A 27,989-nucleotide genomic window follows, 5' to 3' on the forward strand; every position below is an offset into this window, starting at 1 on the left:
TTGCTGGAGTATTGAACACTCACAAATGTTGAGTGATAATAAGAAACATTTATATGAAGTTTGAAGTAGATACATTCAGAAAAAGAAGTTATTAAAAAAAAAACAATGTTTTTTTTCATGAAAATTTTAAGTTCAAGGGAGGTAATTCTGATAAATTTTGTGCTAGAGTTGTAAACCTTGTCACATATGATGTGGTTGATGACAAGCAACTTATATTTAAAGTTTGAAGAAAATACCTTAAGAAATAAAGAACTTATAGTGAAAAAACTTAAAAACTAGAATCAGAAATCTTGAAATTCAGTCTATTTGTTGCCATAGCAACCAGAATTTTCAACATAGAAAGATAAGAAAAGGATGTGCATAATTGCCATACTGCCATCTATCCATATATCAAGTTTCATAAAAATATTTTCAGTACTTTTTGCGATATCGCGGGATCCAGGTTATGTGTAAAATTTGCCATATTTTCAGTCTATTTGTTGCCATAGCAACCAGAATTTTCAACATAGGAAGAAAAGAAAAAGACGTGCATAATCTCCATACTGCCATCTATCCATATATCAAGTTTCATAAAAATATTTTCAGTACTTTTTGCGTTATCGCGGGATCCAGGTTATGTGTAAAATTTGCCATATTTTCAGTCTATTTGTTGCCATAGCAACCAGAATTTTCAACATAGGAAGAAAAGAAAAAGACGTGCATAATCTCCATACTGCCATCTATCCATATATCAAGTTTCATTAAAATATTTTCAGTACTTTTTGCGTTATCACGGGATCCAGTTTTGTGGACGGACGGACTGACGGACGGACAGACGGACGGACGGACAGACGGACGGAGGGTAAACCTAAAGTCCCCTCCGGTAAACCGGTAGGGGACTAAAAAGCAAAAAGCAATCTGTTTTCTCAAATAAAATTAAATCTCTTCGTATAAAACGCTTTAAATGATATCTTCCTTTCAAAAATTTCACTTGAAATACAAAAGCGGAAACAAATATGAGCAAATATTAATATTCTAGATTATTTAGGGATTTGGCGGCCATCTTTGACGCCATCTTGGATTTTTAAGCTACGCATCGGACTTGGACCAAATGAATATTCATTCCGGAAACTACAGACCAAGACGAACAATTTGGTATATAAAACTTGCTGTTGGCTGACATAGACCACTTCGGTGTCATTTTACCCTATGAATTTGCAGCACTAAAAGGGCCTTCGAATTGCAACTAGCTCAGCTTAACAAGTTCAGACAGTTTATTTAAAGAAAAAAGGTTGGGTTTCATTGTCCGACAAGAGACACATGCAAAAAAGTAATTTTGGTATATAAATAAAGCCGTGGGGTATTATCGAAATTTTAATCTGAAATCTTTCCTTGAAGCAGACAATTCAGATTACGGTAATATGACACGCCTGCTTGAAATACATGTATATGCTAATTCTAATAACTTCAAATATTTAACTTCTGAAAATTTATACGACCATCCCTCGTACACTCATACTCCTACCGTAAACACCAGTCTGCTTTTGAAAATTTACTGAAATAAAATTCTAAACCGCCTCAAGTTCCTGTTTTTTTTAACTGGTGAAAACTTTTCACATGTCCATCGTACAAGAATACGTAAGGCTAATAAATGAAGTGACAAAGTCTAGATTTATTTCATAATCACCACAGAGCTTTATAGCTGTTAGTCTCTGATAACCACTTATGTGATAAAAAGTTGACGATTTTTTTATCAACAAATCCAACAATTATTCAATACCAGTCCATATTATCCAATAAGTGTGAAAAAACAACAACAGGATATCTTTTTGGGGCATGTTCAATAACAAAATGAACACTTATATTATATCAGATGAAATTCAATTTAACCCAATTTGAAATTAATATATGTACAGACCATAACCAGACAGCATTTTGTGCAGTTGTCGCCAGCAGATTAAAGGTTATACATGTACAGAAAGATAAGTTGAGCCACTCCCAGTCAGTTAAAAAAGGAACTAGCAAGTACTGATGTTTCATGAATGACCATGTTGTGATTCCTCCTCCCCAAATATACCTCGCTCCATTCCATGATCTTGGCTGAGAGGCAGACCGTTACACCAGACAAAAGCTCCTCTTACTCTTTTATATTTAAACAAAATACATGTACAACCAGAGCAATCTATACTGCTTCAGCAGATAACTGTTGTCAGTCATTAAAATACAAAAGCTACTTCTAGTCTAATGAGACGGGCAAGAATCGGTTTATTTAACCTTTATACAGCAGCACAAAGTGATGCTACATACCAAATAGTTTAGCTCTTGAGTACTGAAGTTTCCAAGAACAAGATTTTTAAAATATGTTTGCTTCTAATGCTATACTAACTAAATCACTCCCAAGGTGAGACATTTTTGGTTGCAGGGGCATGATTTATATAATTTTTGTGGAGGTCCATAAGGCAATTCTACATGCAAAATATCACTTTGTGCTCAGGTGAGCTAAATAATAACAAAATATGTGGTCACATATGAACTTCAATAATTTATTTTATTGTATTATACAAAACTGTTAATTAAAGAATATTATTAAATAGCAGGTATTCAAAATATATCTGAAGTAGCACATCTAAAACATATAAAAAAAGTCAATAAATAGCAAATTTAATTATTTACCAAAACATATTGCAAGATATTTCATCAGTGTTTGTTTGTGGGTTAAAGTTCTACTGAGCCATATGTATCATTGTTAATTATTAGAACTCAAAGATACTTTATAACAGTATTCAATAGCTAACAGTGGAAATGTGAACGGGAAATTTCCAGTCACACAATGCATTATTTAAATGGTATGACAACTTTCAAGTTTCAGTGCTTGAGGATGACCTCAACATTATAAGAACTGACTGACCAATTTTGATCCTTAATTTAGGATGACCTCAACATTATAGGAACTGACTGACCAATTTTGATCCTTAATTTATCTTTTACTGTTTGACTGTATTTATCTTACTTGTATTTAATTTACTTCAGTTAGTTTCTTGTTAATCTTTCAATATAAAACAATCATATTACAGGAAGTAATTCATGTATATATAGTTTTCCATGATAAAACATAATGACAAATTCAGTAGAATTATTGTAAGACAAACTGAAACTGGTCATATAACAAGATATGAGAGAAAATACTTCATGAACTAAATGTCAAGACCATGTCATCCAAACCTATCAAAAAGATGCTACAGTATTATTACATTTTATTTAACCTATTTTGTCACTAAAGTAACATACAACAAATCAGACATTCTTTCTTTTTCCTGATTTTTTTTACTTGCACACTAATTTGAGTCATAATTTAAACACTTCAGAACAAAAAATGTTGTTAACATAAAACTCTTTCATGGTATAATTTATCAATATAACAGCACTTTAGAACTTTGAAATGTTCTCCTTGATTACAGCAAATAAACATTAGGACAAGGTACAGATGGATGATATTTCTCTAGTGTATTTGGAAATGTTTAGTCTTTATCCTTATCTTCCTTCAGCGTAACTGTTCTGTTAAACACAATCTGAAAATAGCAACAATTGCCAATCTATAAATTATAACATAAAACTTGCAAATTTAATAATGTCTACCTATAAATAATAAAATAAAACTTGCAAATTTTATTTGTGCATGTTGAATATATTTGTAATCTTACTCCCATAATTTTATTAATTGTTAAAGCGTATTATAGTTAATCAATTAAAACAAGAGTGTCATAATGGCCCTGGATCACTCACCTGAGATACGTTGCTAGAAAAGGTTAAAACATTTATTTTTCAAGTTTTGAGGTATCTTTTTTAACAATCTGCACTATATTTAAAATATTTGTAGATTTCTACTACAAAATGCTTCATGACAAATATCTAAACTCTTGGCATTGTAATTTTTATATAAGACGATTAAATTGTATGTGTTTTACTATGTAAGCCTAAATCAACTAAATGAACCACTGGGCAAGAAACAAATGTTGGACTTATATACCTTTTTAGAGGACAACAAGGTGATTATATATGCCAAATATCTAATCTCTCAGCTTTGTACTTTCAGAGAAGAAGATTTTCAAGACATTTTTACTATATAAGTCCTTCAAAAGTATGTGACCCCCCCAGGGTGGAGTCATTTATGACCACATGGCTACATCTTGGCACCTGCAGCATGATTTAAATAACTTTTGAAGAGGATGTTATATGCCAAACATCTAAATTATGGGCATTGTACTTTCAGAGAAGATCTTTAAAGATTTCATTTATAATTACTATTCTTAGTTCCTGTGACCTACTAATGAATCAGACTGGAACCATTTTTATTACTTTTGTAGAGGACCATCTAAGTTTCATTCTCTTGAAACTTAGGAGATGTGTGTAACGACATACAAACTAACACAATGCCATCACAAAAGCTCACCTCTCAGCACTTTGTGCTCTGAGCACTCTGTGCTCATGTGACCTAAAAATATGTTGTTGTATTTTTTTGACATTCAATATGACTTGTTCTAGAGATCTGGTTCTTGTACTCTCTTTTTGAAAAAAAGACACCTACCTTACTTGGTGTTGTGTCAGAATCTACACTAAAGAAACCAATTCTTTCAAACTGGAACTTGTCCAGGAACTTTGCACCTTTCACTGAACTATCTACGTAAGCATTTGGTATAACCTGCAGAGAGTCCTGCAAAAATAACACAATTTTAAGATAACATAAATGATAACAATTCACAGGTAAGTTTTTTCCCCCATAAAATCTATCAATATGTCCTTACCAAATGTATGTTGATAGAATTCGCACTAGTCCCATAAAACAGTGCAAGCATGTCTAATTTTCATTTTCTTTTTTATTTATTCATATTTACAAGAAAATATCTAGGTACAAACTCTGTACACATAGATAATATTAATCCTTGAAGTTTGAATAGTTAAAATGCAAAGGAAATATTCAGAAACTTACTCTGTTGACATCATTTAAAAACCCACCAGGAACTTCACTTGGGTCTTCTGGACTTTTATGGAAAAACCTGAACGAAAGAATACAATATAATCAAAATGGGCACAGTCATAACAAGGTATAGATAATTATGACAACAGCAAGTATAGACTGTTGACACATTTCATTAATGTATGTGCACTTGCACTAAGGAAACTCATAGGTAAACTGCAATAAGGAAACTCATAGGTAAACTGCAGTAAGAAAACTCATAGGTAAACTGCACTAAGGAAACTCATAGGTAAACTGCAGTAAGGAAACTCATAGGTAAACTGCACTAAAACTCATAGGTAAACTGCAGTAAGAAAACTCATAGGTAAACTGCAGTAAGAAAACTCATAGGTAAACTGCAGTAAGAAAACTCATAGGTAAACTGCAGTAAGAAAACTCATAGGTAAACTGCAGTAAGGAAACTCATAGGTAAACTGCAGTAAGGAAACTCATAGGTAAACTGCACTAAAACTCATAGGTAAACTGCAGTAAGAAAACTCATAGGTAAACTGCAATAAGGAAACTCATAGGTAAACTGCAGTAAGGAAACTCATAGGTAAACTGCACTAAAACTCATAGAAAAACTGCACTAAGAAACTCATAGGTAAACTGCAATAAGGAAACTCATAGGTAAACTGCAGTAAGAAAACTCATAGGTAAACTGCACTAAGGAAACTCATAGGTAAACTGCAGTAAGGAAACTCATAGGTAAACTGCACTAAAACTCATAGGTAAACTGCAGTAAGAAAACTCATAGGTAAACTGCAATAAGGAAACTCATAGGTAAACTGCAGTAAGGAAACTCATAGGTAAACTGCACTAAAACTCATAGAAAAACTGCACTAAGAAACTCATAGGTAAACTGCAATAAGGAAACTCATAGGTAAACTGCAGTAAGAAAACTCATAGGTAAACTGCACTAAGGAAACTCATAGGTAAACTGCAGTAAGGAAACTCATAGGTAAACTGCACTAAAACTCATAGGTAAACTGCAGTAAGAAAACTCATAGGTAAACTGCAATAAGGAAACTCATAGGTAAACTGCAGTAAGGAAACTCATAGGTAAACTGCACTAAAACTCATAGAAAAACTGCACTAAGAAACTCATAGGTAAACTGCAATAAGGAAACTCATAGGTAAACTGCACTAAAACTCATAGAAAAACTGCACTAAGAAACTCATAGGGAAACTGTATTAAGAAAACTCATGGGAAACCTGCAAAAGGCAGCAAACTCTATAGACTATAACTGAGATTCCTTCCTATGGTTAAATGATTGATTTAATCACCTTACATAACATGTAGACATCATTTTATGTTTATTACGAATAACTCCCATTTTTTTGTTTTGATATGCTTTAATAGAAGCAGAATTTCCTCTAATGGTAATTTATCTACATGTCTATTAATTATGTTCAGTCATTTAAAATTATTCACGAGTAAACCATTTGAAACCATTTTACTTGACCAATTTAAACTTAGCTATACTAAATACTTGTAATTAAACAAATAAAATGTATATATCCTTATTTAATATTCCTTTAGAAAATAATTAAGCAGAAAATTTTGTATTATCTTTGAAACACTTACAATCTATCATAGAGTCGGACTTCACAAACTTGTGGATTACAAACCCATTGTATAAAACCTTTTGGTTTCTTCTCGGAAGACTTTAAACATTTTACCAGCACCTCTGATATATTGCCACTGTTATCCTGTAACAATGATAGGTAGAAATTGTTTTCTTAAATATTGCATAAAAGTTAAACATAAAACTGATAGCAGCTAGTAGCATCATTCAGATATCTCAATAGCTAGTGTTGAACTGTAAATCAGGCGATTTGGGTTCGATCCCAGACATTGCAGGTCACTTTCGTTGTAACTGATCATTAAATCCTTTCTATATTCAATGGCACTGCACCTCTGCTCTGGCATGTAAAGAATTATCAGTTCCTTGCGAAAGTGAAGGCAACTAGTACTGGTAAACTGCTAGACAGCCTGCCTAGGAGTAGGAATGATGCGCTGGTCAATTCAATGAAGCTTACTGCCATGATCCAAAGAGAAAACTACCAACAAAACCACCTATAGCAGCTGGTGTATATATTGTAACTCTGAACTCCTTCTGTTTTATTATCTTTTCAGTTATAAATGATAGAATGATATAAGTTAGTGGTTCCTCTGAATAGGATTCAAAACATCCTGTCATGTTCAGATGAAATCTGATCAGGGACAAAGTGATCCCTATACAGAATACACAATAAGATATAAAACAATAAACATCAATTAATACTTACTTTCTAATTAATACCTTATACCTGTATCAATCATTTTGAAATTTGAGCCACGCCATGACAAAACCAACATGGTGGGTTTGCGACCAGCATGGATCCAGACCAGCCTGCGCATCCGGGCAGTCTGATCAGGATCCATGCTGTTTGTTATCAGTTTCTCTACTTGTAATAGGGTTAGTAAGCAAACAGCATGGATCCTGATCAGACTGCACGGTTTCGCAGGCTGGTCTGGATCCATGCTGGTCACAAACCCATTATGTTGGTTTTGTCATGACGCGGCTCAATTATTAATTTCTGTTAAAGCATATGAAATATTGAGTAACATACTTTATTAATAATATCATCTTAAAGATTGAAAACAGACAAACCTTTTTCAGAGATTCCACTTCTATTACATATCCTGAATGTCTTAAACCTACTGGCTGATCTACAGCAAAACGTTTATAGTTCTTATCTGTTTTCTGTAACAAATATATGATATATTTAGTATATAGCTTTACTTCTTAAAACATAAAAAATTAAAATTCTTACACATATTAAGTGAAGCTCTTAAAATAGCAAAATCGCCAAAGGGTGCTCCGAATTATATAAGAAATCAATTTTGAGAGTGGAAAGCAATGCAATACTTTTAACTTAAGATCAATTTGCACAATTACAATGATGATTTTGGAAAATCAGGGTGAGGGAATGATCTGAAAATTTTCACACAAATTATTTGTCCAGACCTATATCAAATAGTACATAAATCTCTGAAAAATATTTCCTATCTCATTATGTCAAAAAAACTTGGTGGAGTCCCTTTAACTAACTGTCACATAACTATTTCCAGCTTTATTTGTGGAAGAAGACCTAAGTGTCACACATTGCATCATTTTAACAAGGCATCTGAGAGGAAATCACTAACTCAGCTAGATAGCTAGCTGACATGAAAGAATCCTAGCAGGAGCATCACAGGCCTCTGATAATTATCCTATAATTATACCATAATTAAATTCTATATGTCTTTTAATAAGATAGGTTATAAATACATACATATGACACGTAAGACATCTATGTATACTTACTTCTCTAAAGTCAGATCTTTCTATATATAACGTTTTAGCAAATGGTATTTTATGTGAACCTTTTGATTCATCGGCAGGAAAATCTGGCACAGTTATCTCCCCTGAGTGATCAGCTGGGAAGTTGGTAATGGTCACTTTAAGAGGATCTAATACTGCCATACATCTGAGAGGAAATAGACAATAGAGAGGATATATATATATATGGCTACATGTAATGCTTTCGTCAACAATTTTTCTTTTATTTTGACATGGTTTTGAAACAGCATGCCTCCAGATTCATGCTAATTTTCATCAACATTTTGAAAATGTATTTAATAGTTAGATATTGTGAAGTGAACAAAGAAAGTAATTTACACATTGCACATGGCACTTAAATAAAAGTAAATTACCAAAATATTGTCAAAATATGTAAAAATAGCTCTTACTGCCTAAGTCATGCAGTAAGTATGGTGATAAATACTGCAAAATCAGTCATTAATTGCACATAACATTAAAATTATTATCAAATCATTAATCTTTTTACTTTCCATAAAATCTCAGTTAAATTTTATCAAGTTTTATTTTCTTTAACTATTTTGGCTCATCTGGAGGCATGCAGCTTTAAGGCACATAGGTAATTACAGTCATTGGATTATATGGTGATCTTCAAGCTCAATATGTGAAGATAGTCTACAAGTACTCCTTAGTGTACTATAACAAGAACAAGTTGGTTTTCATGTAGAATTACAAACTTGTTGTAAACCTTTCTCACAAATCTAATGCCTAAAACTAACCTTATGAAGATCATTTAAGTAAAAACTAGAAATGTGTCCATAGGACACAGATGCCCCCACACGCCACTGTTCTGTCAATCTTATGACTCTAGGTCAAATATTTTTTGGACTACATGTGCCACAAGTTGAAAACTAAAAATCAACAAAGGGCCATAATTCTGTAAAATTTGGTCGCAGCGAAAATTCCTTCCTTTACTACCATCTTCACCTTAAAGTTGTTCATCCCTGGAAGTTTAAGCAAAATCTGCCATGTGGTTTAAGAGGAGTTGCGTTCACAAAATTTCTACATAGTATATAGTGAAAAAATCAACAAAGGGCCTTAATTCTGTTAAATTTGGTCGCAGCAAAAATTCCTTCCTTTACTACCATCTACACATTAAGGTTGTTCATCCCTGTAAGTTTAAGCAAAATCTGCCATGCGGTTTAAGAGAAGTTGCGTTCACAAAATTTCTACATAGTATATAGTGAAAAAATCAACTAAGGGCCATAATTCTGTTAAATTTGGTCGCAGCAAAAATTCCTTCCTTTACTACCATCTACACATTAAGGTTGTTCATCCCTGTAGGTTTAAGGGAAATCTGCCATGCGGTTTAAGAGGAGTTGCGTTCACAAAATTTCTACATAGTATCTAGTGAAAAAATCAACAAAGGGCCATAATTCTGTTAAATTTGATCACAGCGAAAATTCCTTCCTTTACTACCATCTACACATTAAGGTTGTTTATCCCTGTAAGTTTAAGCAAAATCTGCCATCCGGTTTAAGAGGAGTTGCGTTCACAAAATTTCTACATAGTATCTAGTGAAAAAATCAACAAAGGGCCATAATTCTGTTAAATTTGATCACAGCGAAAATTCCTTCCTTTACTACCATCTACACATTAAGGTTGTTTATCCCTGTAAGTTTAAGCAAAATCTGCCATCCGGTTTAAGAGGAGTTGCGTTCACAAGATTTCGGGACGTACGGACGGACGGACTGACGGACGGACAAGTGCAACGCTATATGCTCCCACATTGTGGGGGCATAAAAATATTTTTTTAACAGTCATTCTTATTATGATATTTATTTATGTATTATACAGAGTATAATAAAATACACGCATGTAAAAAATATCAGCAGTATAACTGGTATTTCATTTTCTATTTGTTTCAGCTATTTTTCTGCACAACTGTTCACCTTCACAGTGCTCAATATATTTTACATATATATATATTCCATCATATATATTTGAGTCAGAAAAAAACAACAACATATTATATCAGATAATACAGTGATCAGGGTATATTTAAACCAGAAAAACACACACGTTTTCTCTGGAATTATGTTATGAAACACAATTGAGTCATCACAAATGATACTGATTTTATCTCACAACAGTTTCATTTCTAAAATTCTGAATAAAATTACATACAAACCTTGGCGCCTTAATGTTGAGCACATCTCTTACACAAGCTTCCAGCATGATGGGATCTATTACCGTCTGAGCCATGGTCACGCCAACCTTGGCACAGAACAGATTTATCGCCTCTGGAGGAAATCCTCTCCTTCTTAATGCTGTTAGAGTGAACAGTCTAGGGTCATCCCAATCACTACAATTTATATGAAGCAAAATATCAAATAATGTTTTAGTTGTTATACAGGATCAGACTTTGTATTGTACAAGAGGACACCTAAATAGTATTGTACAAGAGGACACCTAAATAGTATTGTACAAGAGGACACCTAAATAGTATTGTACAAGAGAACACTTTAATAGTACTGTACAAGAGGACACTTTAATGTAAAAGAGAACACCCAAACAGTATTCAATAGCCAAGGTTCTATGGTACCAATAATATCAAAAGGAACATTTATGTACTTCGCCATCTTAGACCATAATACATATGTCAGGATTATGACCATATACCTAATTGTCTTCATTAGGTTAACCTTATGTAAAACATCTGCCTGACAAAACAAAAATGTTTGTGTGCAATGTCATATTGAAACTTTACATGCCACAAAGTGTGAAAAATGTGCAGCATGACCTGGACCAAGATTTGAAACTCTGATTTTGTCCTGTTGATGAAAATATACTCTAGATAGTGTGTTTTGCTGCTTTATTTTACATAATGACATATAATGATCACATAATTGACAGAAAACATTATATCTTACCGTACACATCCCTCTGTGATAAGCTTGCCAATTTTTCGTTTTGATACTACCGTATAGTTGAGATTTAACCTGCCATATTCCCACTGTACAGGACAATATAGACCTAATACATTACATAGCCAGTAGTATGAGGAGCGTCTGAAAGGAGAAATAATGACATCATGTTTTCATAAATCAGTAAATCACAAGAAAACACGTGAAAGAAGCTTACATAATAAATTCTTGTATAAATTTGTTAAGGGGAAGTATTTATATATTATTTAAATCCCAGCAATTATTTTTTTATTCCTTTTAAACTCTTTTATCTATTTACAAATCTTTTATCCTATTACAACTCTTTTATATCTGTACAGTCTTAATTGTTTTCTTTTTTTCAAATATGTTGTTCACCATAGCTGCAAAGAAAATGTTAAGTCTTTCCAAAAAGCCATTAAAGATATTTCAGCATACAAACATGAATTTAATGAGTTTACAATCTCAACAGTATTACAAGGTCAAGGTTTAATATCAAAGATTATCTTTCTTTTTTAACTAAAATTTTTGCTTACCTGGACTGAAATTCTTTGGTACACAAGGAGTGTGATATGTTTTCTATAGAATCACATAAACAATGTGTGAAGTCATATGTCGGATATATGCACCTGCAAATATGTACACATATATCTAAATGAAAGAAATGGTACATAGGTCATATTAAAATTATAATACATGGTAGCAAGTAAACGTTACCTTCAGTCAATTTTCTGAATTTGGTTGGTTCCAATTAAATATATTAAGATGATTAAGTAACTCTTTTTAAGTAATAAACCTGTCTTTATTCTAAGAGTAAGACCTTAGTGAGTTTCCTTTTATTGCATCAGTTTGAAGTATGCACTTCAATATAACCACTGACTCTGTATTTGCCACCTGGAAATCACATCAAAATTTATTACTCCTAATTGGACATATAACTAAAATTATCACACTCTACAAAAGGGCTTTCCTATCTTTTATTATTATCTTTCTTTAAATTTATTTATCATCAATTTCATAGAATTCAAGATCACAACATCTAACTTTGCCAGCTTGTGTAACAAATTATCACAGATCGCAATGAACTGTAGTCTAACCTTGCTTTATGCTTGCAATGAAAACCAGCTATAGTGTTAGATAATACACAGGTTAAACAGGAATCATTACTGGATCAACAATACAATCTCTCATTGCCATCAGGTCTATTTACCACAGAGAACATAATTGAGCCGCGTCATGACAAAACCAACATAGTGCGTTTGCGACCAGCATGGATCCAGACCGGCCTGCGCATCAGCGCAGTCTGATCAGGATCCTTGCTGTTCGCTATCAGTTTCTCTACTTGTAATAAGGGTTGCTAAGCAAGCATGGATCCTGATCAAACTACGCGAATGCGCAGGCTGGTCTGGATCCATGCTGATAGCAAACGCACTATGTTGGTTTTGACATGACGCGGCTCATATCTATTCCAAGAATTGTTTCATTCATTATATAATAAATTATATATCTCAGTTTAAACAAGACAACATACCATTTGTCACCTGTCCTATGATGAGGGGCAAACTTGATTCTGTATGCAACTGGGTCTTTTTTCCCTTCCTCTAGGGTTGTTTTCATTCTTAAAGTTGCATCTCCTTCTTGAATCTTTCCATTCTTCATGTCCTATTGGTTCATATAACATACAGAGATGGTATATGAAAATATGTAGTTAACATGCACTAATGCTTTTCAATTTTAAAGGAATTCCACTGAGATGCACATGCCAAAATACATGAATTTCTTACATAGATCTGCTTGGGCACATAAAGCAGGAAGATATGTAAATGATAATTAAAAAATATACTCAAAAAAGGTTTAAAATTATCATTTGTGCTATTTCAGCCCTATTTGAGTGAAAAGAGTGTTTTGGATCATTTTTTCACATAAAGAATAATTATTCTGGAAAAACAGCCTGAGCTAATGAGATGAAATTTTGCACCCATGTTATTGGTTTAGACCTACATCAAACTGAACGTTAAATCTCGAAAAATTATTTCCAGTTCCATCATGTCAAAAACCTCAATGGAGTCCCTCAAATAGCTCTGACAAATAGCTACAGATTTACTTTTTTACCTTATTTGTGGCACAAAAACATAGAAAATGAAACATGAAGAAGATATGACCATAAAAAATGCATTTAATTTAATAACAAAGTAAAATGTGAAGTGACAAAAAGATGTATGTACGGAGAATATAATTCTTTATTCATTTACAAAAATCACTTACCTCAAATAACTGAAGAGATTCCTCCATTGGCCGGTCCCTCCATGGTGAATCCGGGGGATTGAACCCTTTAATATCCTCTGATCTCATGTGACACACATAGGCATGTCCACGCATGATCAGCCTCACAGCATACTCATAAAGCTTGTCAAAATTGTCAGAGGCATGAGTTACCTTCCATGGTTTGTAACCTGGTATAAAGTCAAATCACTTCACATGTAATTATTAAAAATTGAGCTGTCAGACGGACAGGGTGCTTAACTATTCTCATTGCTTGATAGTAAAAACTGTAGGAATTTTTAAGTTAATGAAGTGTTATAATTCTGTTAGAATCAATTTAAGAGCTATATGCCTTACACAGTGATCTATTTTGCTCCCAAATAAGTATGTGAGGTTTTAACCCATTCCCATTCAGGAGTTTTGAGAGATTTCCGACTTGCATGCAAAAACCTAAGTGTAAAAGGGACGATGACACTGATGTGAGGGTGAGTACAATTGCTCTCCGTTGAGCTCCAATACATAACACATTCATATATAATCTGTCTTTTCCAGCAAGACATTAAATCCAACAATAAAACATTCAAATGTTACATTTAATAAATATTAATCTAAAACATTATCAACATTTCTTAACTATTACATAAAACATCATACTTTCAACACTAACTTGCATGCTGCTTTATTTTGTATACTGGATTGCCCTGCTTTGAATCTGTTGCTGTCCGCTTAAAGTAAATAATTTTGAAAACAAAATCCTACAATTGGTCAACAAACAGTACAGACCCTGACTGTATGTATGTGCAAGCTAGCCTGGCACTATACTGGTGGCATGGACAAAGTGTTTATGTCACTAGCATACATATTGTATTTATCTTACAAATAAATTATAGCTTACCAAGCCATTCAACCATCTCTCTTATTGCTGTGAAGAATTTTTCCTCCTCTTTTTCAGGATTGGTATCATCATATCTGAGATAACATTTACCTCCATTTGCCTGACAAAATAAATACAATATCTGAAACTCCCACGCGTAATTCATAAATGCTTAATTTCTACCAAACTTAAAATAACTACCATGCTTCTGGAACATCTTAAATGTACTTTATTCATTCCTGGAAAATTATACTTTGTTCGTTCTTGGAAAATCATACTTTATCAATTCCTGAAAAATTACCTATCATATAATATCATCATTCTGACTACTCTTGGACAGACAGACATAATCTTGAACAAGTTTAAAATTTTTTTACTCAACCATTTCAGGATTGAGGACTTATCAAACCTCATGCTCACTGGCATTGCACTAGGTGTCCATTTTAACAGATTTTGAAACCAAACTGTAAGTATGCAATTTTTAAACAATATCTTTTCATTGGTGGAGTATAATCTCATGCATATAATTTTCATTAAAATGCTGGTACTTTGTGAAGATAATATGTAACTTATAATTACCCTAGCATATCCGAAGTTAAAGTTTATAGCTTTAGCATGACCAATATGTAAAATACCATTTGGTTCTGGAGGAAATCTGGAGTACACCTGAAATAGATAAAGTTATGTCAATTTATCCAATTATTTTATGTAATGTATATTTTAATGTTTTATATGAGTACCAGTATAGTCATATGTACATGTATGTTTGTATAAATGGTTTATCCTGAATCTCTTAAGCACTTTTCTTTCCTTTTACTTTAAAACTATTGTTACACTCTCACATCACTTGGACTATGTCTATCTGATGTTCATTAAGCATTACAAGTGAAAGTAGGTGTAGTTGAAATAGAATAAATTGCAATTGACAAATAGCTAAAACTTTTAATAATTTTTATATGAAAAAAAATATCAGAGGAATTGACAGACAAATAATTATGATCCCCTATTAATGTGGAGAAAGACTGGGGTGTGACATAATAAATCTAAATAATGGTGTGCTCTAAAAATTTAGTATTTAACTTAACACATAACCTCTTTCCATCTAAATGCTAAGATCAATCAGCTCTTTGACACACAAAAACAACAAGCATTGTATAGTGAAATTACATACCTTACCACCAGTTGCTTTTAAATGTTCCTTCATCAACTCCATAGTTTGGTCTGTGATAACATAACCAGCAGTCTTGTAATTTTCACCTAAATAAATTGTAAATCTTGCAAACTTGAACAAATAATAAATATGTCATAAACACCTTCACAATCATAAACATCTTCACATTCATAAAATCAACTGTCATAAACACCTTCACTACCAATATCACCTTCACATTTAATAACACATTCATTAACACCTTCGCAGTCATAAACACCTTCAGTCATGAACTTACACTTTTACATTCATGAACAGTTTCAGTCATAAAAACCTTCAGTCATAAACTTACACTTTGAAATTCATAAACAGTTTCACAGTCATAAACACATTCAATCACAAACTTACACATTTACATTCATAAACACCTGTTATAAACAGTTGAAGTATTATGAGAAAGAAAGTATAATTCTATCATTAATGTATATTACCTGGTTTGTGAAATTTCAGAGCTTCACCCATGACCTCTGTAAAACTTTTCACTTCTCCATCCTGGCCTAGAACTGTAAAATAATATTATAAAACTCCTGTAAAATTTTATTAAACACAAAAAAGAATCCTTTCAATACAAAACAGGGTATAATGGGAAAGACAAATACAATATCAATGATTTAAGATTTACCTATATTTTTTTTTCTTAAAACTGATAGAAATCATCACAAATCGTTAATGTTGTTTTCTAAATAATTCCAATATGTTCGTTCTAATTAAAACAAGCAATTATCATAGTATTGCAGGCAATCCATAAGTCCACTACCAGTTAGAACCAGCAACATTCTGAAGGGACATTGGCCATTCACTAATGTTTCAATTTTTCTCTATTTTAAGTAAATTTGTTGGATAAGTTCTTTAAAAGTGATCACAGAAAACAGTTTTTTTTGAAAAGACAGGCTGACAGACTGAAGGACACTCTAAAGTTAATATTTGAAACATCTCTGTTACCAAAATATAACATTTTTAAAAGCAAAATTCTTAAAGAGGAGATAAGTCTTGAAATAAAGATGCAATTTCATAAAAAATTTCAGCTCTTTTTTACTAATCACAAATATTGTTATATTTGCCATGTTTTAAGCCTATTTGTTGCCATGGCAACCAATTTTTTTCAAAATAGGTAGAAAAGATAAACCATGCATAATCGCCAGACTGCCATCTACCCATATGTCAAGTTTCATAAAAATATTTCCAGTACTTTTTGAGTTATCACTGGATTCAGTTTATATGTAAAATTTGCCATATTTTCAACATAGGAAGAAAAGAAAAAAACGTGCATAATCTCCAGACTGCCATCTACCCATATTTCAAGTTTCATAAAAATATTTCCAGTACTTTTTGCATTATCACTGGATCCAGTTTTGTTGACGGACGGACTGACAGACAGATGGACGGACGTTCTCACAGGACAGTAATTATGTGGTCACTCTATTTATTGTTCACTCTATTGTTCTTTTTAGCCACACAAAAGAAAAAAGCCACATAAAAGCATTACAGAATGAATGACATCAAAGAGAAAGAACAGTTACCTATTGTCCCTCTAGCCACATAATTACTCTCCTGTAAGTGCGTCAGACGGACAAGGGTAAACCTAAAGTCCCCTTCGGTAAACCGGTAGGGGACTAGTAACATGTTATTTCAATGCATACACTTAACTTAGCAATTTGAATGCTGTATTTTATAAATTACCAGTTACAGAAGGCAATTTTTACTATTTCAATCATTTCTCACAAAGTATATATTTTTATGTTGAAAGGCTAATGTGTATTTTTTAAGCTTATGGTAAACTTACAATTATCAACAGAAGGTGACTCTTTGATCTGTTCCTTCTTCTTTATATTCTCCTTATCCTTGGGAGGTTTGCCAGCCTAAAATAGGGAATAATTTAATTCCCTTATGAACCATTTTTATACAACAAGTAGTAACATTTTATATCAACATTTTATTACAAGCTCCTTGAGAAAGAAAGCATTTTAAATTTTAATATAATTGTAAAATAATGAACAATATGTACATGTATGACAGAGAAATATAGAAATAGAAGGTCATGAATCTTTTTTCAGAGATATACATGTATTTATAACTTCCTGTCATTTTCTTTTACTTTATTTTTATGTTTTGTAGGCATACATGGGTATACTAAAGAATGCCCAATATTTCTGGACTTCAATATAAAATTGTAAGAGAAATTTAAACGTAAGTCATACCTTTTGTTTCACTGGTTTCTCCAAATCCTCTGCAGTTTTTGGGCCAAGTAAGTCCAACACCTGATATATAAATGCATTATTTGAGCTGCGCCATGACAAAACAAACATAATGGGTTTGCGACCGGCATGGATCCAGATCAGCCTGCGCGTCCGCGCAGTCTGATTATGGTCCATGCTCTTCGCTTACAAACCCTTTTACAAGTGGAGAAACTGATAACGAACAGCATGGATCGCGGATGCACAGGTTAGTCTGGATCCATGCTGGTCACAAACGCACAATGTTGGTTTTGTCATGGCATGGCTCAAATTTCAAATTTAAAAGTGTTAGAATCAAATGACACTACCCAAGCTTGTATAACAGGAGAGGGCAAAATTTGAACACAGGGGCACAATTAATGTCAACATTCATAGTAACACACAAGACAATGCAATATTTTAACTTTTATTAAGGACCAGGTAAGAATCAATCTAAAATATAGTTTGTGTGACATTGTTTATAGAAATAGAGGATCACAAAAAAACAGAAATAAGCATTAAGTGATCATCAAGCTCACATGCAAATAAAATACACCAGACAATACAATACATACTCATATGTTGCAAAGTTACTACAAGTCATTGCTGAAATCACTCCTTTACTAATTTAACAAAAAATAACAAACAACCATTTGTCATGAAGGTATCAAAATTTCAACCGAACTTTATAATTTATATTTTTATATAGGAATTAATCTTACTGATCCTTGTGTTTTTTAATTATCAGTGTAAAATTATCATGAATAGTATGAATATTTTACCTGCATGTCAACTTCATGTTTGATGGCCTTCCCATCAGCCCATTTCAACTTGCTCCGAGCTTCACCTGTTATACAGAATATACTGTCTTTAACTCTACATCATCAATTATTATGGATATTGTATTAACCATTTCATGAAAATGTTTTATTAAGTGATAATGCATAGCTATCATTTCTCTAGGAATTAGATGATAAAATAATAATATTATTTTTAGCTATAATTTTAACCTCTAGATATTTCAGGAAATATGTCACCGCATCATCTTCAAACCTGCAAGTGATGTAGAATTTTACCATGTGAGGAATCTATACAGCAAGTTTGAGAAATATAGTTATATTTAGATTCCCTTTAGTCCCTGAAATAATACACAGACCTGCATTCCTGGTCTGTCTTCCTTTACTTACGCAAGGCCAAAAACTAGCCGTATGACTTGATACTCATTGACTTTGTGAGATAACTGTTAGTATAGTTACTTTAGATACAAGATAATTACCCATTATAACGCCCATGTTATATTTGTATCTCTGAGCTTGTAGCCCGGCCTTGTGTTTCCCTATCACATCCTCTACAGCAGCTTCCACCTGATCTGGTGTTATAACCACACCTACACCACATTCCTGCTCAAACGCTGACCAATCAATGGGCTCCAATGGAAAATGTTTGAAGTAATCAAAAGCAGCTGAAAAAAAATTTCTTAAGATGTACAAATAACTGTCCTGCTTCAAAATGATTTGAGCCGCGTCATGACAAAACCAACATTGTGCGTTTGCCAACAGCATGGATCCAGACCAGCATGCGCATCCACACAATCTGATCAGGATCCATGCTGTTTGCCTACAAACCTTATTACAAGTAGAGAAACTGAAAGCCAACAGCATGGATCCTGATCAGACTGCGCGAATGCTCAGGCTGGTCTGGAGCCATGCTGGTCGCAAACGCACTATGTTAGTTTTGTCATGACGCGGCTCATTTGTTGTTTTATCAGCAGTTGAATACTAAATAATTTGTAATAAACATGTCCATACATTTTCATGAGAAAACTGATATAAACTTAATGCACTTACAGAGCATAGGGATGATGAAGAACATAATCTGTTTCAGATATTTAATAAGAATGATAACAAAAAGTTTATTGAGTATTTTTTTTACCAATAACCTACTACAGCAGACACACGCATACATCCTGTCAGTTATGCTAAACATTAAACTAACATTACAGTTTATATTACACAATGTGCTTCATGTAAAAGCTATCAACAGACCTACCATTTAACTGGTTTTCGGAAGTTATCTTTTTTGTTGCAATATAGTCAACAATTTGTCTCTGGTATTTACGTGTTTTCAATTTGGTTGCTACATGATAGAGTAGTTTACCAACATCTTTATCTGTCTTCAAGTCCTCAGATACATTGCCAACCTGAAACAAAATAACGATAGACCTATGATAAACAAAACAAAATTGTAGCATATTAATTTTTGTTATTTTATCGGTGGTTTTGTATTTGGTATCTTATAGTAAGCTTAGAGTTTTTTATTACTTTTTTTCAGGGTTGTAGCAGGGGTCCAGGGGTAGAGTCGGGTGGCCAAGCACTGATACTGTCACATTAGTCATATAAATATAACGCCTTCTTTAGATATATTTGCTTCTGGGCAAAGCAATGTCATATTGAAATTGCTCAAAAACACATAGCATGTTCCGCAAGAAAATCTGGCAGAATGAAAAAACAAATAAGACAGCATATATATATTTATTAACTTTGACCTTATAATTTATGAACAAAAGTAAAAAATAAATATCTTTTTAACAAAATAAGTAAACTGTCACATCCTAAAAATCATGATTAAATCCCCTTATTTAATTAAATTCCTTATACAGCAGATAAACAAATGGCTGTTAAACAGTGCGCTAATTGATTGGCTTATTTAAATGCAAGCGTTTAAATGAGTCAAATGTTTCAAACAAAACATTTTCTTAACCAGTATGGCCAACTTCAACGTTTTACGGGTAAGTCATAGGCCAGGATCATAAAGCGGGCTCAGGCTTTGGCTTGCCCGGCTATAGACTACATGTGTATATTTAGAAGGAAATCAAATAAAAACAATTAAAGAATATATAGAATTCTATACCTATCAATGAAATTTTCAGTGTCAGTTCTAGTTGGGCACAGCGATTTTCGATGAAATTCAATGATAACATGCAGGGTATTCCAATAACGAAACAATTACAACTTATCGGATTAAGAACAGTGTTCAATCTAGAGTGCGCCACTGTGCCAATGACCCCCTGAAAGGACTGCCGGCACAAAACAAATTCAACTGTGGGCCCGACGAGTCGGACGAATGCATTGAGACCATCCGGGATGCCATTGTGCAGAACAGGAAAAGACTCGGGCCAAGGACTAAACCCTGTGGGACGCTGGATTCTACAGATACTGTATCTGAGGTTACCCCTTCCAAGACTACAGATTGGGATCGGTTGCTTAGGAAAGCCTGAATTCACAGGTTGGTCTTGCCTCTGATGATGTAGTGCTCCAGTGGGAAAAGAGGCTGAGGCATATCTTGTAGAGGGCCTTGGCGAAGTCCATGATAAGAACATCAGTCTGTTTGCCATTTTCCATGTTATATCATTTGTGAATTCAAGAAGTTGTATTTTACAGGATCTGCCCTTCCTGAAGCTGTGTTGGAGAGGATAAAGAATCTTGTGTTTTTCGGCATGGTTCATGATGTGGCTGGTGACAATGTGCTCTAGAAGCTTGCAGCAGATGCAGGTGAGGGAGATAGGGCAATCATTTCTGGTTTGTATCTGCTACCTTTCTTGTAGCCTTGGGAGACATTGGCTTTCCAGTCATTAGGGATGGTGCTACATGTATTTTCTAGTGATAGAGTGAAGATGGTGGTGACTATGGGAGCGATGTCAGTTGCCAATTCTTTCAGGATGCAAGGGCTTATGGTGCCGGGTCCTCCAGCTTTATGCGGGTTCAGTGCGAGAAGGAGTTTGGTGATTCCATGAGTGGTTATGGATATCTCAGGGGCTACAGTATGGGTTGACTGTGGATTGACGTAGTGTCCCTTCTTGAAGTCATGAGCAATGACAGTGAGACAGTGATATTGTCGGTGAAAACAGATTGAAACTGCCGGTTTAGTACTTTCGCTTTTGACTTTGGATAGGAGTGGAGTTGTCCATGTTCTTTTAGCCCAGTGATTGTTTGTCTTTCTTCTTGTGTTTAATTTTTTGTTAATGAATGAGCATGATATTAAACGAAAGTTTGAGAAACTTTGAATAAAGCTTGAAAGGTAAGACAATAGACATGTTTTGATTTTTTTAAGATATTAAGCGTTTATGTTCAATGACTATTACACGTTGGGCTTGACCGACACAAACTACGTGTATAACATGCACATAACGTCTGATCTATCCCAGAGTCATTAGTTTCGACACACTTAAGAATTAACTAGGGCTGGGAACGAATAAGGAATTTGATGTTTGAATATTTGTTTTCCATATTGGAATATTTGTTTTTTATAACATTTGTTCCAATATTTTTCTTTGACGTATACATATCCGAAATTGATTGCGTCAAATACTATACTACTTTAATATGCTCATATGCTTGTAATAATCGACGATTAAAAATACCTTTATTACTACGTCAAAGTTTTTTTTATTTTATATATTGTAAATTGACATATATGTTTACAATTTGAAATAAATTCATAATTTGATTTCCTTTTGTTCAGTTAATCCTATTTGTCTTATTAACGGACAATCTCCTACGCAGTGATCTCCCCTTATCAGTGCACAGAGATCTGTAAAGGGAGGTAATCACTGTGAGTAGTTTAAGTAACGGGATGTAACTCACGTGACTTGATTGACAGTAATATGAATCATCGTAGCATCTTAGCCCAAATAATTATATTGAAACTTAACTTGTAATAAATATTTTTTTATTTATTTATAACTTTAAATAAGGTTTAAAATATTCTTAAAATAAGTTTAGCTATAACGCCGTAAATATCACACGGAGTGTAAATATCTACGGAATAAATATATTCTGACGTTTATAGACACTTCCCATGCTTTTAAAACGGCCGATTAATGTGTGCCGATTTATTCTTCTTCACAAAATTTAAGACAATTATTGATTAATCGGAAAAATTATAACACAGAAAACAATAATAAGATAATTAAAATCGGAAAAAAATACATTCTAAACTATTAAAAAGGTAAATTGCAAACTGTGAAATGGGTGCCCTTTTGATCAACTAGACCCAAAAGTTTTCACAGTTAATTGGCGATAATCGCTGACATGCATCATACAAACATGTGAGCACCGGGTCAAGTAAAGGTCAATGGTTTAATTTACGATCTAATTGAAATTTGAAAGTAATACAAAAAATACACTTTTTTTTCCAATATTCGTATTCGTTTTTCAATGTTTGAATATTCGGTAGTGTTTCGAATATTCGAATATAATTCCCGGCCCTAGAATTAATGCATCATTTTTGAAATAATAGAGGAACTTATAAACTTTTTATTTAAATGGCATTTATATAAAATTCAATACTTTTTACCTAGTTTTGCATGTGTACTGGCTTATAAACAATAATTTTTATCATTTTGACAAGGCTTTTTTTTTTTTTTTTTTAATGCGTTTATTTAAGGTCGCCGCCGGAAACCCATATGGGCGACCGTACACTCAAGTCGGGCCATCCAAAAGTGTCCCGCTGAGATTTTTTCGTTGATTTTTTTCCAGCTTTATTGGTGGAGGAAGACCCCAGGTGCCCCTCCGGGCATTATTTCAGGCACAAGCGGGCACCTGGGTAGAACCACCGACCTTCTGTAAGCCAGCTGGATGGCTTCCTCACATGAAAGAATTCGACCCGAGTGAGGATCGAACCTACAGCGGTGAGGGACCTGTGATCTCAAGTCAGCGACCTTAACCACTCGGCCACGGAGGCCCCTTGTTGACAAGGCTGCATAGAGGCAGCCATATTTGTTTACCCTCATATGAAATGATGCCTTTTGATTGGCTGGTTATTTCAAGATCATTTCACTGTATTGGCGAGTGTACAGTCATTCTATGTTTTTGAGGTGCACACAATAAATGAATTGGATAAAACTAAAGCATATAAAATACATTTCAACATATAACTATTCTTTATTTTTATGTCAAAAGGATATCAAATATCAAAAATATTTTTGCACATCAAAAACAAAATACTTAGTGCCTGTCAAAACAATGAGGACAAAAAAATATATCACCCCTCTTGACAACTCTAACACTAGTGCAGTACATAAGATGCACCCAGTGTCCACACTTGCTACACTCTATCCACTTAACAAATGCAAGGGATAAATATTTGTGTACTTCATCTGGAGTTAACTTGTTACATACACAGTTATGTACTCAGAATCACTGTCCTCATGTCTGATTAATGTTGGCTTGCTAGACTTGGTTACACCATAGGTACTAGGCTTTGGCTCTGATGAAGCTGAAACTGTCGTCTTAGTTTTGTTGTTGTCATGCTGCTGGATGGCACAAATATTAAATGCTGTCTTCTGTGATGGGCTTTCCACTAACAACTGTACAGCGGCGTTTTTTGGTGGGTGGTTTCTTGGCACTAACTAAAGCCTCCTTAGATGCAAAGAACTCTGTAGAACATTTGGGAACTGACTGTGAAACTTCTAGAACAGCTGTTGTGGGTATCTCTTCTTGCTGAAGTGGTTCAGATGGCTTGAAATTTGAAGCATCTACAATATTAGGATTGAAGGGATAAATGCCCGCTTTCTTGAAAGATGATCGTAAGTTTTCTGGAGACAGTGCTTTCAAGTATGCAGAACTACCAAGTGCACAGATGTTGTATCTTGATATGCTCTGTCCACAGTTGTCCCCCATGAACTTATGGCTCACCTTGTTGTAAATGCGTTCGAAGGGACCAAAGCAACCAATGTCCAATGGTTGTAAGACATGGCTTGTATGTGCAGGAAGTATGAATAAAATGAGATTCTTAGACTTTGCCCAGTTGATCAAACTAATATTAATGTGTGATATATGTCCATCATACAGAATTAAAATTGGATTGTCTGTGGAGCATTCAGGTAGATACTTGAGCAAGTGATCTGAAAGGTACTTCCGAAACACAACACTGTTGCTCAAGCCAGATTTTGTGACATCACCATTAGCTCCTGGACAACCACCCTGAAGAAGTTCCTGCCTCATGCGTGATCCAGGAAATACAAAAAATGGCGGTACACTATTCCCAAGGGCATTTCCACAACCGATCATTGTCACAGTTTGCATTGATTCTGATGTTACAGCTACTGGTTTCAATGCCACTCCAGTCACTACTGCAGGAGGATTATGAGATGTTGACAGACCTTTCTCGTCAACATTGTAGATTCTCTCAGGTTTATCTGTCAAGTTGTACTTAACAAGAATGGATCTTAACTCTTTGTAGTAACTAGAGACACATTCTACAGTGGTTGCCTTTGCCCTCTGATTCTGTAAGCCACAAGGTTTTATAATCTTAAGCTCCGGCCACCGTGACATAAAGTTGGTGTACCAATGAAAAGACAATGGATGATCACGGTCCCTTTTGTTCAGACAAGCTGCATATTCAGAGGCCATGTCTACCACTTCAGAACGACTGTATCCATATCCACACAAGGCCAAGAATTTCAAGTGTTCTACAAAATTAACCTCTTCATCTTGGGTGAACATGGGAGATGGTCCTGATTTTGTGGCTTCTGGGTTCACCCGACCACTAAGCTTGTGCCTTAGAGATGCCTCTGGAAGGTTAAATTCCCTGGCCGTTGTCTTAATTGGTGCCCCAGTCTCTTTAATCTTTTGTATTGCCATGGTCATAGATGTTGGTGAATAACACCTGTATTTGGTCTTGGTACTCTAGAAAAGAAAGAAAAATAATAAGTCACACATTCACATACTGTTTCTCAAAATAATTAAATAACTTTATAAATCATCAATTAGTGCCAATCAAAATTCAAGTAACCTGCAGAAATGATATAAGGTGTACACCTTACACAACAGTGAAAAAATAGTATGCTATACAAAATTTTGGTCACATGACAGTCACCTGATCTTGCAAATTCGACGAGCCAATCAGATGACAAACCTTTGAATTTTCCCACAGTTGCATTTACAAAATTCAGGCTTCCATAAACTTCGAAAAAATATGCATTAGTGAAAACGCATAAAATGCATGTGTTATAAAAATTATGTGTTATATAAACTTGAAAAAGGAAAATAATTCTCACAAAAAATGATAGTAACCAAATATTTTTCTTTCTGTTTAGGTCATATTATGCTCAAAAAACAAAGTTTAAATTAAATGTAATGTCTTTATTATGATTCTTTATGATCTTTATAAGCCTGATCAGGCATTTTTACCCACAGACACTTGGAGCTTAAAACGTCCAATATGTACAAATACGCTCTGCTTTTCAGTTTGGGAACCAACATATAATCGGATGGCTTCGACCATAGCCGACTGGTTCCCATCTTCAAAGCGCAGCGCATTTTGCACACGGCAAAGCTGGGGCCATGTTTGAATTTATCAAAAGATTTTGAAAATGGAGTAAAACGGTGATAATATTGATGTTTATTTCCGCTGTTGCGTTGTTTATATTACCGTTGAAGTTTAAGATTGACCATCATCTTGAAGAATTATATCTTCTGTGTCGATGTACCAAAGGATTTGTCGATGTATAGTGGAACCCCATTGTATCGTGCTATTCATTGTATCGATCTATTTACAAATCTTTAGATTTTTTGCAAAATACGTCACCTACTGATTGTTAACATTTACAACAGTGTCACGAAAATCTTTCGCATTTATTTTTGTGCAGTAAAATGATCAAAAACATGTTTCCAGTACCGTAAGACGTTGTAGATAATAAATAGACTTATAAATAATGTGTTCTTATTAAAAGTACATTTGCTGTCTGTTAAAAGTTCCTAAATTTATGCTGACATTTTAAAACAGACATCTTTGATTCTAATTGACTGAAATATCTAACATAAAGATGGTTAAGGCTTCCCAAACTTTGGCTAACTGAGTGATTCTCACAATGCATCGATATAATGGCGTGACCTAATTAATCAACCAGTTTGACATGTCTGTAAATATCCGTATATTCCAAAGCTAAAAACTATATATCAGTGATGTTTGCCATGTAAAAATTATGGCAAAAGGATCAAAATAAATGATACAAAATAAATATTTAGGGACATTTGAATTTTTTAAATGCAGTTGTGATTTATGGGTTAATAGATCGATACAACGGGGTTCCAGGCTACCAAAGGATTATGTGAAAATATTGGAAATGGAATAAAATACATGGTGATATTGACGGTAGGTGTGAGAATGTTTTGCGGCGAACATTTCTATCTTGTGTATTCTTATAGACATTGAAATATGAATTTTTTTATAAAACGGCTTATATTAAATTTTTTTATATATATATGATCAGTACATGTGCTGGGATTGACAAATATATATTTTATTTGGATTTTAAAGACGTTTTAAGCTCCAAACCCAAAGTGTCTGTGTTTTTACCAGCCTGCAAAAGTAATAAAATCTTACCTTACAATCTCTTACTTTCAACATTATTTAAATGAGCGTAGTAAAATGCTACTTGCAGTTCAGTGAGAAGTATGATGTCAGCGGAATGTCGCTTATAGCATTACGATAACAAAACCAAAATGGCGTCGAAATAGATGAGCGTCAAAACATATCATCGGACGATATATAATTTGGACTTCTGCCACCTGTGCCTAGTAATCGACAGCTACGGGCTTCAAATCCCGACCAATGCCTGAGGGTTTTCAGTTTTACAACATAATCAACGAACAAATGGTCAATATGACGATTCCTAGTTCTCGCTGTCATAATACACACGTGTTGCATCATTTGATGTTTCAGTCCCAAAAAAATATGACATTTCATAAACAAATCGATATTTTAAAAATAATTATACCTGTTCTATAGCACTCTTTAAATTTTGAGTTACTAATTCATTTTTTAAAGTTTCTTTCGCTTTCTGTTCGCTCAAACCGGTTCCAACGAAAAGTGAAACGACTGAGTCAGCCATCTTGATTGGAAGACAACCTAATTTCCAATATCCGGAATCAAAAACGACACCGTGCTTTATACCGTACAAAGCAATATGATGCAATTATTTGAAATAGCATATTCTCACATGATTTCTCTTTTGAACATTATAGGGGCATAATTTGCCATCATTTAATCACTTAATTCTACCTGATAATAATGTGGTTAACGCGGTAACATATGTAGTTCGTTAATTTTAACAATTTCAATGTATGACCCACCCACCCACC

General features: G+C 33.8%; 2 protein-coding genes across 2 annotated transcripts; both read right to left on the minus strand.

The window, feature by feature from the left end:
• Positions 1-2,501: 2,501 nt before the first annotated feature.
• LOC132732592 (glutamine--tRNA ligase-like) lies at positions 2,502-27,775 on the minus strand. Its single transcript, XM_060719069.1, has 22 exons — positions 27,626-27,775; positions 19,894-20,044; positions 19,121-19,306; positions 18,627-18,691; positions 17,830-17,889; positions 17,415-17,490; positions 16,063-16,134; positions 15,593-15,678; positions 15,001-15,087; positions 14,443-14,542; positions 13,551-13,738; positions 12,817-12,947; positions 11,822-11,914; positions 11,274-11,411; positions 10,532-10,705; positions 8,347-8,509; positions 7,651-7,743; positions 6,582-6,706; positions 4,967-5,033; positions 4,565-4,690; positions 2,915-3,548; positions 2,502-2,862 (listed from the first exon to the last, which is right to left on the minus strand). The coding sequence occupies exons 1-21, from the start codon at positions 27,737-27,739 to the stop codon at positions 3,498-3,500; spliced, it is 2,346 nt and encodes a 781-aa protein (XP_060575052.1). The 5' UTR covers positions 27,740-27,775; the 3' UTR covers positions 2,502-2,862; positions 2,915-3,497.
• On the minus strand, positions 23,607-27,449 carry LOC132732593 (uncharacterized). Its single transcript, XM_060719070.1, has 2 exons — positions 27,232-27,449; positions 23,607-25,532 (listed from the first exon to the last, which is right to left on the minus strand). The coding sequence occupies exons 1-2, from the start codon at positions 27,253-27,255 to the stop codon at positions 24,174-24,176; spliced, it is 1,383 nt and encodes a 460-aa protein (XP_060575053.1). The 5' UTR covers positions 27,256-27,449; the 3' UTR covers positions 23,607-24,173.
• Positions 27,776-27,989: the final 214 nt, after the last annotated feature.

Source organism: Ruditapes philippinarum, unplaced genomic scaffold (assembly GCF_026571515.1).
Source record: "Ruditapes philippinarum isolate M1 unplaced genomic scaffold, ASM2657151v2 ctg3791_1_1_1_1, whole genome shotgun sequence".
In the NCBI taxonomy this organism is placed as follows: Eukaryota; Metazoa; Mollusca; class Bivalvia; order Venerida; family Veneridae; genus Ruditapes; species Ruditapes philippinarum.